The 15367-nt window shown below is 49.4% G+C and overlaps 1 protein-coding gene across 1 annotated transcript in view; it reads right to left on the bottom strand.

Moving 5' to 3' along the window:
* Positions 1 to 1015: 1015 nt before the first annotated feature.
* The window catches only part of LOC127642718 (stAR-related lipid transfer protein 4-like), a 15236-nt gene continuing 884 nt past the window's right edge, over positions 1016 to 15367 (bottom strand). Inside the window, exons 2-5 of the mRNA XM_052125239.1 lie at positions 3054 to 3149; positions 2899 to 2948; positions 2702 to 2828; positions 1016 to 1168 (exon numbers count right to left, since the gene is read on the bottom strand). Of these exons, the coding sequence (XP_051981199.1) occupies positions 1016 to 1168; positions 2702 to 2828; positions 2899 to 2948; positions 3054 to 3149 (426 nt within the window). The remainder of the gene's footprint in view (positions 1169 to 2701; positions 2829 to 2898; positions 2949 to 3053; positions 3150 to 15367) is intronic.

Below are 15367 nucleotides of genomic sequence, written 5' to 3'. Positions count from 1 at the left end.
TGTTTTCTGGTAGGTTTGTGGAAGCTTATATTGGTTGTCATGTTTTAATGCAGCAAGAGAGTTACATTTACATTTATACATTTAGCAGATGCTTTTATCCAAAGTGTCTTACAGTGCACTTATTACAGGGACAATCCCCCCGGAGCAACCTGGAGTTGATTAACAGCCCTGTGCTTTAGCCACTACACCACCACCACTATTTTACTGTACACTGTAACAAACCGCTGCAAGTTTTACAATAATATCCTGTATTCTATCAACTACAGTCTGTTATTGTATTTTGACAAGAATTCTGGGAGTTGTTGTCCAGACTTGAAATGTTATTGTAGAATTGGCAAAGTTTTAAAGAACTGCAGCACCAGCTGAACTAGTGATTTCTCTTTATAAATGTTGGGGAAGCACCGAAATATTTAATGTTATGTTTCAAGTTAAAACATTGGTTAGCTCTACGGCAAAAGGGAGAATATAGAAGGCTTGAAATCTGACTTTAATTCAATGTACGTATTACCCAATCAATACTTATTGTGTGGTTATTAAGAGCAATGTGACATATCTGTGAAAAGGTTGTATAATTTGGCTGATAGGAACAGAACTGTTAATATTGAGAATTGTTAATGAGACAGGTCACATATTTAATAAATACACAATGACTCTTTTTAACACAAAAACATTGTTATATGGGATCCATTAGAGACCTGCAGATATCAACAATTGGGATTCAAATCTCATCAATGTGACAATTAAAATAATTTTCAGAAAGGATAAAAACTGCCGTTAAAAGTGAAAATGAAAAACAAAAGCAACATCATAGATAAAACCTGCATGTAGTAAATAAAAGGTCACAAGCATCATTTATTTATGAAGCAATGCATGCTGGGTACCCGCATCATTTTATTATCATTGTAATTCTACAGCAGAGTACTGTTAAATCACAGTTAATCTTGTGACACTGGTCACGTACAGTGTATCTGCGGTCATTTACAGCAGCAGTATTGTGTACGGTAGTATTTCACAGTCATTTTAAGAACATCTTTAACAGTGAATGTGACTGACCGCATGACAGCAGGCCGCTCTGATAGTCAGTCGTGTACGAGAAATCCACAAACTCTCGCGGGGAAATGATGTTCCACAGTTGCCCTGCAGTGGTGTATTTCACAACACAACAGCCCTGCAAACACACACAAACATGAGTTCTCTGAGCTCCTCTGATTTCATGTTTAACCCTAAACACACTTTTAATCAGCGTGAGACAAACACACACATTCATACAATTATCCAATTTAATAAATCTCATCGAGTTGTTTGTGGATGTGATGAATAATGTAATGTATGCTGTAAAAATACATCCTGTAAATACTGGCAGCAAAATACAGTAAAAATATTGTAAAAATACAGTAAAAATACTGTGACAATACTGTAACAATGCTGTAAAAAATACTGTGACAATACTGTAAAAATACTGTGACAATACTGTAAATATACTGTAAAAAATACTGTGACAATACTGTAAAAATACTGTGACAATACTGTGTGTTACTGTTGTTGAAATGAACAGCTGGATACTGTTTTTCAGCTACGCTGTCATTATTGTAAATGTGTTGAGTGAATGTTTATGTTTTATTATTTTTTTCTTTTAACCTTTCTATTTTGGAAAGCACTTTGGTCAACTGCTGTTGTTTTAAATGTACCATATAAATACAATTGAATTCAATTGTATGTATTTGACTTTATGTAAAAGTATGTTTGTTGATTGGCACCATTGATGAGTGTTGATGTCTATGTGTGTCTTATATTACTCATATTACGCTGAAACCTCACCAGAAACATCAAACACCCAATTTACTGATATCATGTTGCTGAAATATTAATAATAATATTACATTTTACTTTTATGATGTACAGTATGTGTATTGCATCACTGTTGCCACATATTGCAAGTTAGAATCAGACATTTCCTGAAAATACACTGGCTGGAGGAACATAATACTATAATAATAAAGAAGGTCCAAGGTGCAAACTCAAGAGAACACTGAAACAGCAAAATGGAGACTTTAAACAAAACAACAACACTAAATTAAACTAATACTTCTATTCATTCTGAATAAAAACATTTGTACATGTTTTGCACAACTTTTGTAGCCACAATGCATTGATCAAGCATACATACTTTTTCAACCGCAAAGGCTTGTGGGTATTTCACTATTATATCCAACAATGCAGGGCTAAACTGTTATTTTACAGTGTGCAGTTGCATAAAAAATGTATACTGTTAAATCCTGACAACAATTTAAATGTAATATGTACGTTGCTTCAAAGGTTGATTTATATTTTTTACCTTCTCTTTAGACAGACGAGATGATCAGGAACATCATGAATATTAATCACCGTTATTACAACATATGGTTCAAAATGTCACTAGCTTTTACCGAAATGGTATCATGATTTGTAAAGTTCATATTCCCATAATGCCTTGCAAACAATAGCAATTTACCGTAAAACTAGTCACTTCACAATGAGCCTGCTCTTGACAGCAAACTATTGCATTTAATAATCACAGTAGATTGCTGTAGAAATATTGCAGACTTATTTACAATGTATCCACATGTGTTTTATAATGATGTACAGACTCGCATACTGAACAACATTCTCTCTGAACTCGTTGTACATTAACACACAGATATAGATATTGATACACATTCACCTTGTCTAGTGTTTGTACAATCTCCATTGAAGTCATTAAACTGTCCCAGTGTAATCTGTACGGACCCGGTCTGATATACTCCACTATCTTCTGCGGATTCTCTGCAACGATGCCTTCAGTTTTATACCTGCAAATATAACATTGGCATTTCTCACAGAGTTTGACTCAATGGCTCTTGTGTTCTGTATTCTACTTACAGGAAGCCGCTGAACTCTTTTGATGGTTTCCTCCATACAGTCACGTCCTTCTGCACCACAGAAGACAAACAAATCATTTTATGTGCTGAATTAATCAACACAATATCAAACTGAACACACAGACAAGTGTTTAATAATGGAGAATATTAACTGACTGATTTCTTTGCAACACTCCATTCAGATTCATTCAGATGGTGATACGACACGAGAGTTTCCTCGAGATTTGAGCTCATGTGTGACAAACTTTCCATCTGAAACACAAACAAACTCAGTATCATTGTGTTATTACCGTAACATCTGCCCGTCCGAGACGCACACTAGGCTTGCAATACTGCGTTATTACCGTAACATCTGCCCGTCCGAGACGCACACTAGGCTTGCAATACTGCGTTATTACCGTAACATCTGCCCGTCCGAGACGCACACTCGGCTTGCGTTACTGCGTCATTACGTAACATCTGCCCGTCCGAGACGCACACTCAGCTTGCAATACTGCGTTATTACCGTAACATCTGCCCGTCCGAGACGCACACTCGGCTTGCGTTACTGCGTTATTACGTAACATCTGCCCGTCCGAGACGCACACTCGGCTTGCGTTACTGCGTTATTACCGTAACATCTGCCCACCCGAGACGCACACTAGGCTTGCAATACTGCGTTATTACCGTAACATCTGCCCGTCCGAGACGCACACTCGTCTTGCGTTACTGCGTCATTACGTAACATCTGCCCGTCCGAGACGCACACTCAGCTTGCAATACTGCGTTATTACCGTAACATCTGCCCGTCCGAGACGCACACTCGGCTTGCGTTACTGCGTTATTACCGTAACATCTGCCCGTCCGAGACACACACCAGGCTTGCGTTACTGCGTCATTACGTAACATCTGCCCGACCGAGACGCACACTCGGCTTGCAATACTGCGTTATTACCGTAACATCTGCCCGTCCGAGACGCACACTAGGCTTGCGTTACTGCGTTATTACCGTAACATCGGCCCGTCCGAGACGCACACTAGGCTTGCGTTACTGCGTTATTACCGTAACATCTGCCCGCCCGAGACGCACACTAGGCTTGCGTTACTGCGTCATTACGTAACATCTGCCCGTCCGAGACGCACACTCAGCTTGCAATACTGCGTTACTACCGTAACATCTGCCCGTCCGAGACGCACACTCGGCTTGCGTTACTGCGTTATTACGTAACATCTGCCCGTCCGAGACACACACCAGGCTTGCGTTACTGCGTCATTACGTAACATCTGCCCGTCCGAGACACACACCAGGCTTGCGTTACTGCGTCATTACGTAACATCTGCCCGACCGAGACGCACACTCAGCTTGCAATACTGCGTTATTACCGTAACATCTGCCCGTCCGAGACGCACACTAGGCTTGCGTTACTGCGTTATTACCGTAACATCTGCCCGCCCGAGACGCACACTCGGCTTGCGTTACTGCGTTATTACCGTAACATCTGCCCGTCCGAGACGCACACTAGGCTTGCGTTACTGCGTTATTACCGTAACATCGGCCCGTCCGAGACGCACACTCGGCTTGCGTTACTGCGTTATTACCGTAACATCGGCCCGTCCGAGACGCACACTCGGCTTGCGTTACTGCGTTATTACCGTAACATCGGCCCGTCCGAGACGCACACTCGGCTTGCGTTACTGCGTTATTACCGTAACATCGGCCCGTCCGAGACGCACACTCGGCTTGCGTTACTGCGTTATTACCGTAACATCGGCCCGTCCGAGACGCACACTCGGCTTGCGTTACTGCGTTATTACCGTAACATCGGCCCGTCCGAGACGCACACTCGGCTTGCGTTACTGCGTTATTACCGTAACATCTGCCCGTCCGAGGCGCACACTCGGCCTGCGTTACTGCGTTATTACCGTAACATCAAATCAAATCAAATCAAATCAAATCACTTTATTGTCACACTACCATGTACACAAGTGCAACAGTAGGTGAAATTCTTGTGTGCAGTTCCGAGCAACATAGCAGTCATGACAGTGACGAGACATATACCAATTACAATAAACAACATACTTACACAAAACAATTTACATATCAAATGTACACATACTTACACAAAACAATTTACAAATCAGATGTACACATACTTACACAACACAATAATTATATACAATGCAGAATATAGAACAGAATATACAATACAATACAATAAGTGGGAGTATATGAAATATATATGTGTATATATATATATATATAGCAGTTGTATTGAGGAGAATATGTTGACAGTCCAGTGTGAGATTACAGCTGAATAAAGTGCAGTGCTAATTATTGATCCTGATAGATCAAGAGTTCAACAGTCTGATTGCTTGGGGGAAAAAGCTATCATGTAGTCGGCTGGTGCGGGTCCTGATGCTGCGATACCGCCTGCCTGATGGTAGCAGTGAGAACAGCCCATGACTTGGGTGACTGGAGTCTCTGATGATCCTCCGAGCTTTTTTCACACACCGCCTGGTGTATATGTCCTGGAGGGAGGGAAGCTCACCTCCGATGATGTTCCTGGCAGTTCGCACCACCCTTTGCAGGGCTTTGCAGTTGTGCGCGGTGCTATTGCCGTACCAGGCGGTGATGCAGCCAGTCAGGATGCTCTCTACAGTGCTGGTGTAGAACCGTGTGAGGATGTGGTGGTTCATTCCAAACTTCCTCAGCCGTCTCAGGAAGAAGAGGCGCTGGTGAGCCTTCTTCACAACAGCCTCAGTGTGGACGGACCATGTGAGTTCCTCAGTAATGTGAACACCGAGGAACTTGAAGCTGCTGACTCTCTCCACCGGTGCTCCATTGATCGTGATGGGGCTGTGTTCTCCGTCTTTCTTCCTGAAGTCCACAACAAGCTCCTTGGTTTTACTGACGTTGAGGGAGAGGTTGTGCTCCTGACACCAGCGTGTCAGAGTGTGCACCTCCTCTCTGTAGGCTCTTTCATCATTGTCAGTGATCAGACCTACCACCGTCGTATCGTCAGCAAACTTAATGATGGCATTGGAGCTATCTGTTGCCACACAGTCATGTGTGTACAGGGAATACAGGAGTGGGCTGAGAACACAGCCCTGCGGGGCTCCAGTGTTGAGGGTCAGTGATGAGGAGATGTTGCTGCCCATTCTAACCACCTGACGTCTGCCTGACAGGAAGTCCAGGATCCAGCTGCACAGCGAGCTGTTTAAGCCCAGAGCCCGGAGTTTCTCATCAAGCTTGGAGGGCACTATGGTGTTGAATGCTGAGCTGTAGTCTACAAACAGCATTCTCACATATGTGTTCCTTTTTTCCAGGTGGGAGAGAGCAGTGTGTATTGTAGATGCAATGGCATCATCAGTGGAGCGGTTGTTGCGGTAGGCAAACTGCAATGGGTCCAAAGAGGGGGCAGAACAGAGCAGATGTGATCTCTGATTAACCTCTCGAAGCATTTGCTGATGATGGGGGTCAGAGCAACAGGACGCCAGTCATTTAAGCATGTGATTATAGCTTGCTTCGGTACAGGCACAATGGTTGATGTTTTGAAGCATGTGGGGACTACAGACAGGGAGAGGGACAGATTGAATATGTCCGTAAAAACACCAGCCAGTTGATTCGCGCGACGCTCTGATGACGCGGCCCGGAATGCCGTCTGGACCCGCGGCTTTACGGATGTTCACCCGTCGGAATGATCGGGTTACATCCACAACAGAGACGGAGAGTGAATCAACCTCTGTAGCGTCAGCAGCGAGTGCTCTCTCCGCGAGGGCGGTGTTACTGTCCTCAAAACGAGCATAAAATGTATTAAGTTCGTCCGGAGAGATGCAGCGGTGTTCATGGCGGAGACTTTATTCCGCTTGTAGTCCATGATTGTGTTAATTCCCTGCCACATACTTCTGGAGTCAGTGGTGTTGAACTGACTTTCAAGTTTGTGCCTGTACTGGCGTTTGGCTGCACTGATAGTGTTACGGAGGGCATAACTGGCTTGTTTACGCTCCTCCGTGTTAGGAGAATTAAAGCGGAGGTCCGCGCAGTGAGTGCCGCTCGAACATCGCCGTTAACCCATGGTTTCTGGTTGGGGTATATCCGTATAGTTTTGGTCGGAACAACGTCCTCTACGCACTTCCTGATGAAACACGCTACGCTGTCAGCGTAAACCTCGATGTCGTCATCAGAGGCGGACCGGAACATCTCCCAGTCCGTGTGATCAAAAACAGTCTTGTAGCGCAGAGTCTGATTGGTCCGACCAGCACTGGATCGTTCTGAGGTTGGGTGCTTCCTGTTTCAGTTTCTGCCTGTAAGCGGGCAGAAGCAGAACGGAAGAATGGTCCGATTTGCCAAATGGGGGCGGGGAGGGATTTGTAGCCTTCCGGAAGGGAGAGTAACAATGATCCAAAACCCGGTCCCCTCGTGTGTTGAACTTTATGTGTTGGTGGTATTTTGGGGCGATTGCTTTGAAGTTGGCTTTGTTAAAGTCCCCGGCAACAATGAACGCAGCCTCAGGGTGCGCAGTTTCCTGCTCACTTATACACCCATACAGTTCCCTGAGTGCCCGGTCTGTGTCGGCTTGCGGGGGATGTACACAGCTGTGATGATAACCGCTGTGAATTCCCTCGGCAGCCAGAATGGTCGACACAGAAGCATGAGATATTCCAGATCAGGAGAGCAAAAGACTTGATGAAATGTACGTTCCTCTGATCACACCATGATTTGTTGATCATAAAACATACACCACCACCTCTGCTTTTACCAGAGAGGTCTTTCGCTCTGTCCGCTCGGTGCACGGAAAAGCCCGTGATTTCGATGGCCGAGTCTGGAATCTCCGTAGACAGCCAGGTTTCTGTAAGGCACATAACGCAGCAGTCCCTCGTCTCTCGTTGGAAAGAGATCCGCGCTCTCAGCTCGCAGAGTTTGTTGTCCAGAGACTGAACATTTGCCAGTAGTATACTGGGTAGCGGGGGTCGATTTGCACGACGTCTTACTCTGATGAGAACGCCGGCTCGTTTTCCTCTTTTCCTTCTGCGTTTCCGCGGCCGAGCAGCACAGACAAAGGGCTCCGCCGGCGTGTTTGTAAACAGCGGGTCGGCATTAAGGATGACATCTGCCCGACCGAGACGCACACTAGGCTTGCGTTACTGCGTTATTACCGTAACATCTGCCCGACCGAGACGCACACTCGGCTTGCGTTACTGTGTTATTAACGTAACATCTGCCCGTCCGAGACACACACTCGGCTTGCGTTACTGCGTTATTACCGTAACATCTGCCCGTCCGAGACGCACACTCGGCTTGCGTTACTGTGTTATTAACGTAACATCTGCCCGTCCGAGACACACACTCGGCTTGCGTTACTGCGTTATTACCGTAACATCTGCCCGTCCGAGACGCACACTCGGCTTGCGTTACAGCGTCATTACGTAACATCTGCCCGACCGAGACGCACACTCAGCTTGCAATACTGCGTTATTACCGTAACATCTGCCCGTCCGAGACGCACACTAGGCTTGCGTTACTGCGTTATTACCGTAACATCGGCCCGTCCGAGACGCACACTCGGGCTTGCATTACTGCGTTATTACCGTAACATCGGCCCGTCCGAGACGCACACTCGGCTTGCGTTACTGCGTTATTACCGTAACATCTGCCCGACCGAGACGCACACTAGGCTTGCGTTACTGCGTTATTACCGTAACATCTGCCCGTCCGAGGCGCACACTCGGCCTGCGTTACTGCGTTATTACCGTAACATCTGCCCGACCGAGACGCACACTAGGCTTGCGTTACTGCGTTGTTACCGTAACATCTGCCCGACCGAGACGCACACTCGGCTTGCGTTACTGTGTTATTAACGTAACATCTGCCCGTCCGAGACACACACTCGGCTTGCGTTACTGCGTTATTACCGTAACATCTGCCCGTCCGAGACGCACACTCGGCTTGCGTTACAGCGTCATTACGTAACATCTGCCCGACCGAGACACACACTAGGCTTGCGTTACTGCGTCATTACGTAACATCTGCCCATCCGAGACACACACTAGGCTTGCGTTACTGCGTCATTACGTAACATCTGCCCGTCCGAGACACACACTAGGCTTGCGTTACTGCGTCATTACGTAACATCTGCCCGACCGAGACGCACACTCAGCTTGCAATACTGCGTTATTACCGTAACATCTGCCTGTCCGAGACGCACACTAGGCTTGCGTTACTGCGTTATTACCGTAACATCTGCCCGTCCGAGACGCACACTAGGCTTGCGTTACTGCGTTATTACCGTAACATCTGCCCGTCCGAGACGCACACTCGGCTTGCGTTACTGCGTTATTACCGTAACATCTGCCCGTCCGAGGCGCACACTCGGCCTGCGTTACTGCGTTATTACCGTAACATCTGCCCGACCGAGACGCACACTAGGCTTGCGTTACTGCGTTATTACCGTAACATCGGCCAGTCCGAGACGCACACTAGGCTTGCGTTACTGCATTATTACCGTAACATCTGCCCGTCCGAGACGCACACTCGGCTTGCGTTACTGCGTAATTACCGTAACATCTGCCCGTCCGAGACACACACTAGGCTTGCGTTACTGCGTCATTACGTAACATCTGCCCGTCCGAGACACACACTAGGCTTGCGTTACTGCGTCATTACCGTAACATCTGCCCGACCGAGACGCACACTCAGCTTGCGATACTGCGTTATTACCGTAACATCGGCCCGTCCGAGACGCACACTCGTCTTGCGTTACTGCGTTATTACCGTAACATCTGCCCGCCCGAGACGCACAACTCGGCTTGCGTTACTGCGTTATTACCATAACATCTGCCCGCCCGAGACGCACACTCGGCTTGCGTTACTGCGTTATTACCGTAACATCTGCCCACCCGAGACGCACACTCGGCTTGCGTTACTGCGTTATTACCGTAACATCTGCCCGCCCGAGACGCACAACTCGGCTTGCGTTACTGCGTTATTACCGTAACATCTGCCCACCCGAGACGCACAACTCGTCTTGCGTTACTGCGTTATTACCGTAACATCTGCCCGCCCGAGACGCACACTCGGCTTGCGTTACTGCGTTATTACCGTAACATCTGCCCGTCCGAGACACACACTAGGCTTGCGTTACTGCGTTATTACCGTAACATCTGCCCGTCCGAGACGCACACTCGGCTTGAATTACTGCGTTATTACCGTAACATCTGCCCGTCCGAGACGCACACTCGTCTTGCGTTACTGCGTTATTACCGTAACATCTGCCCGTCCGAGACACACACTAGGCTTGCGTTACTGCGTTATTACCGTAACATCGGCCCGTCCGAGATGCACACTCGGCTTGAGTTACTGCGTTATTACCGTAACATCTGCCCGTCCGAGACGTACACTCGGCTTGCGTTATTACTGTAACATCTGCCCGACCGAGACGCACACTCGGTTTGCGTTACTGCGTTATTACCGTAACATCTGCCCGCCCGAGACGCACACTCGGCTTGCGTTACTGCGTTATTACCGTAACATCTGCCCGCCCGAGACACACACTCGGCTTGCGTTACTGCGTCATTACGTAACATCTGCCCGTCCGAGACGCACACTCGTCTTGCGTTACTGCGTTATTACCGTAACATCTGCCCGTCCGAGACGCACAACTCGGCTTGCGTTACTGCGTTATTACCGTAACATCTGCCCGTCCGAGACGCACACTCGGCTTGCGTTACTGCGTTATTACCGTAACATCTGCCCGTCCGAGACGCACACTCGGCTTGCGTTACTGCGTTATTACCGTAACATCTGCCCGTCCGAGGCGCACACTCGGCCTGCGTTACTGCGTTATTACCGTAACATCTGCCCGACCGAGACGCACACTAGGCTTGCGTTACTGCGTTATTACCGTAACATCGGCCAGTCCGAGACGCACACTAGGCTTGCGTTACTGCATTATTACCGTAACATCTGCCCGTCCGAGACGCACACTCGGCTTGCGTTACTGCGTCATTAACGTAACATCGGCCCGTCCGAGATGCACACTCGTCTTGCATTACTGCGTTATTACCGTAACATCTGCCCGCCCGAGACGCACAACTCGGCTTGCGTTACTGCGTTATTACCGTAACATCTGCCCGCCCGAGACGCACACTCGGCTTGCGTTACTGCGTTATTACCGTAACATCTGCCCGCCCGAGACGCACACTCGGCTTGCGTTACTGCGTTATTACCGTAACATCTGCCCACCCGAGACGCACAACTCGTCTTGCGTTACTGCGTTATTACCGTAACATCTGCCCGCCCGAGACGCACACTCGGCTTGCGTTACTGCGTTATTACCGTAACATCTGCCCGTCCGAGACACACACTAGGCTTGCGTTACTGCGTTATTACCGTAACATCTGCCCGTCCGAGACGCACACTCGGCTTGAATTACTGCGTTATTACCGTAACATCTGCCCGTCCGAGACGCACACTCGTCTTGCGTTACTGCGTTATTACCGTAACATCTGCCCGTCCGAGACACACACTAGGCTTGCGTTACTGCGTTATTACCGTAACATCGGCCCGTCCGAGACGTACACTTCGGCTTCGCGTTATTACCGTAACATCTGCCCGACCGAGATGCACACTCGTCTTGCGTTACTGCGTTATTACCGTAACATCTGCCCGCCCGAGACGCACACTCAGCTTGCGTTACTGCGTTATTACCGTAACATCTGCCCGTCCGAGACACACACTAGGCTTGCGTTACTGCGTTATTACCGTAACATCTGCCCGTCCGAGACGCACACTCGGCTTGACTTACTGCGTTATTACCGTAACATCTGCCCGTCCGAGACGCACACTCGGCTTGCGTTACTGCGTTATTACCGTAACATCTGCCCGTCCGAGGCGCACACTCGGCCTGCGTTACTGCGTTATTACCGTAACATCTGCCCGACCGAGACGCACACTAGGCTTGCGTTACTGCGTTATTACCGTAACATCGGCCAGTCCGAGACGCACACTAGGCTTGCGTTACTGCATTATTACCGTAACATCTGCCCGTCCGAGACGCACACTCGGCTTGCGTTACTGCGTAATTACCGTAACATCTGCCCGTCCGAGACACACACTAGGCTTGCGTTACTGCGTCATTACGTAACATCTGCCCGTCCGAGACACACACTAGGCTTGCGTTACTGCGTCATTACCGTAACATCTGCCCGACCGAGACGCACACTCAGCTTGCGATACTGCGTTATTACCGTAACATCGGCCCGTCCGAGACGCACACTCGTCTTGCGTTACTGCGTTATTACCGTAACATCTGCCCGCCCGAGACGCACAACTCGGCTTGCGTTACTGCGTTATTACCATAACATCTGCCCGCCCGAGACGCACACTCGGCTTGCGTTACTGCGTTATTACCGTAACATCTGCCCACCCGAGACGCACACTCGGCTTGCGTTACTGCGTTATTACCGTAACATCTGCCCGCCCGAGACGCACAACTCGGCTTGCGTTACTGCGTTATTACCGTAACATCTGCCCGCCCGAGACGCACACTCGGCTTGCGTTACTGCGTTATTACCGTAACATCTGCCCACCCGAGACGCACAACTCGTCTTTGCGTTACTGCGTTATTACCGTAACATCTGCCCGCCCGAGACGCACACTCGACTTGCGTTACTGCGTTATTACCGTAACATCTGCCCGTCCGAGACACACACTAGGCTTGCGTTACTGCGTTATTACCGTAACATCTGCCCGTCCGAGACGCACACTCGGCTTGAATTACTGCGTTATTACCGTAACATCTGCCCGTCCGAGGCGCACACTGCGTCTTGCGTTACTGCGTTATTACCGTAACATCTGCCCGTCCGAGACACACACTAGGCTTGCGTTACTGCGTTATTACCATAACATCGGCCCGTCCGAGATGCACACTCGGCTTGAGTTACTGCGTTATTACCGTAACATCTGCCCGTCCGAGGCGTACACTTCGGCTTGGCGTTATTACCGTAACATCTGCCCGACCGAGACGCACACTCGGTTTGCGTTACTGCGTTATTACCGTAACATCTGCCCGCCCGAGACGCACACTCGGCTTGCGTTACTGCGTTATTACCGTAACATCTGCCCGCCCGAGACACACACTCGGCTTGCGTTACTGCGTCATTACGTAACATCTGCCCGTCCGAGGCGCACACTCGTCTTGCGTTACTGCGTTATTACCGTAACATCTGCCCGTCCGAGGCGCATAACTTCGGCTTGCGTTACTGCGTTATTACCGTAACATCTGCCCGTCCGAGGCGCACACTCGACTTGCGTTACTGCGTTATTACCGTAACATCTGCCCGTCCGAGGCGCACACTCGGCTTGCGTTACTGCGTTATTACCGTAACATCTGCCCGTCCGAGGCGCACACTCGGCCTGCGTTACTGCGTTATTACCGTAACATCTGCCCGACCGAGACGCACACTAGGCTTGCGTTACTGCGTTATTACCGTAACATCGGCCAGTCCGAGACGCACACTAGGCTTGCGTTACTGCATTATTACCGTAACATCTGCCCGTCCGAGGCGCACACTTCGGCTTGCGTTACTGCGTCATTAGCGTAACATCGGCCCGTCCGAGATGCACACTCGTCTTGCGTTACTGCGTTATTACCGTAACATCTGCCCGCCCGAGACGCACACTCGGCTTGCGTTACTGCGTTATTACCGTAACATCTGCCCGCCCGAGGCGCACACTCGGCTTGCGTTACTGCGTTATTACCGTAACATCTGCCCGCCCGAGGCGCACACTCGGCTTGCGTTACTGCGTTATTACCGTAACATCTGCCCGCCCGAGGCGCTACAACTCGGCTTGCGTTACTGCGTTATTACCGTAACATCTGCCCGCCCGAGGCGCACACTCGGCTTGCGTTACTCGCGTTATTACCGTAACATCTGCCCGCCCGAGACGCACACTCGGCTTGCGTTACTGCGTTATTACCGTAACATCTGCCCACCCGAGACGCACACTCGGCTTGCGTTACTGCGTTATTACCGTAACATCTGCCCGCCCGAGACGCACACTCGGCTTGCGTTACTGCGTTATTACCGTAACATCTGCCCGTCCGAGACACACACTAGGCTTGCGTTACTGCGTTATTACCGTAACATCTGCCCGTCCGAGACGCACACTCGGCTTGAATTACTGCGTTATTACCGTAACATCTGCCCGTCCGAGACGCACACTCGTCTTGCGTTACTGCGTTATTACCGTAACATCTGCCCGTCCGAGACACACACTAGGCTTGCGTTACTGCGTTATTACCGTAACATCGGCCCGTCCGAGACGTACACTCGGCTTGCGTTATTACCGTAACATCTGCCCGACCGAGATGCACACTCGTCTTGCGTTACTGCGTTATTACCGTAACATCTGCCCGCCCGAGACGCACACTCGGCTTGCGTTACTGCGTTATTACCGTAACATCTGCCCGTCCGAGACACACACTCGGCTTGCGTTACTGCGTCATTACGTAACATCTGCCCGTCCGAGACGCACACTCGTCTTGCGTTACTGCGTTATTACCGTAACATCTGCCCGCCCGAGACGCACACTCGGCTTGCGTTACTGCGTTATTACCGTAACATCTGCCCGCCCGAGACGCACAACTCGGCTTGCGTTACTGCGTTATTACCGTAACATCTGCCCGCCCGAGACGCACACTCGGCTTGCGTTACTGCGTTATTACCGTAACATCTGCCCGCCCGAGACGCACACTCGGCTTGCGTTACTGCGTTATTACCGTAACATCTGCCCACCCGAGACGCACAACTCGTCTTGCGTTACTGCGTTATTACCGTAACATCTGCCCGCCCGAGACGCACACTCGGCTTGCGTTACTGCGTTATTACCGTAACATCTGCCCGTCCGAGACACACACTAGGCTTGCGTTACTGCGTTATTACCGTAACATCTGCCCGTCCGAGACGCACACTCGGCTTGAATTACTGCGTTATTACCGTAACATCTGCCCGTCCGAGGCGCACACTGCGTCTTGCGTTACTGCGTTATTACCGTAACATCTGCCCGTCCGAGACACACACTAGGCTTGCGTTACTGCGTTATTACCGTAACATCGGCCCGTCCGAGACGTACACTCGGCTTGCGTTATTACCGTAACATCTGCCCGACCGAGATGCACACTCGTCTTGCGTTACTGCGTTATTACCGTAACATCTGCCCGCCCGAGACGCACACTCAGCTTGCGTTACTGCGTTATTACCGTAACATCTGCCCGTCCGAGACACACACTAGGCTTGCGTTACTGCGTTATTACCGTAACATCTGCCCGTCCGAGACGCACACTTGGCTTGACTTACTGCGTTATTACCGTAACATCTGCCCGTCCGAGACGCACACTCGTCTTGCGTTACTGCGTTATTACCGTAACATCTGCCCGTCCGAGACGCACACTCGGCTTGAGTTACTGCGTTATTACCGTAACATCTGCCCG

The sequence above is a fragment of the Xyrauchen texanus genome, unplaced genomic scaffold (assembly GCF_025860055.1).
Source record: "Xyrauchen texanus isolate HMW12.3.18 unplaced genomic scaffold, RBS_HiC_50CHRs HiC_scaffold_760, whole genome shotgun sequence".
NCBI classification, from domain to species: domain Eukaryota; kingdom Metazoa; phylum Chordata; class Actinopteri; order Cypriniformes; family Catostomidae; genus Xyrauchen; species Xyrauchen texanus.
Note: the sequence above shows the minus strand (reverse complement) of the source record. Positions and strands in the feature narration are given on the sequence as shown.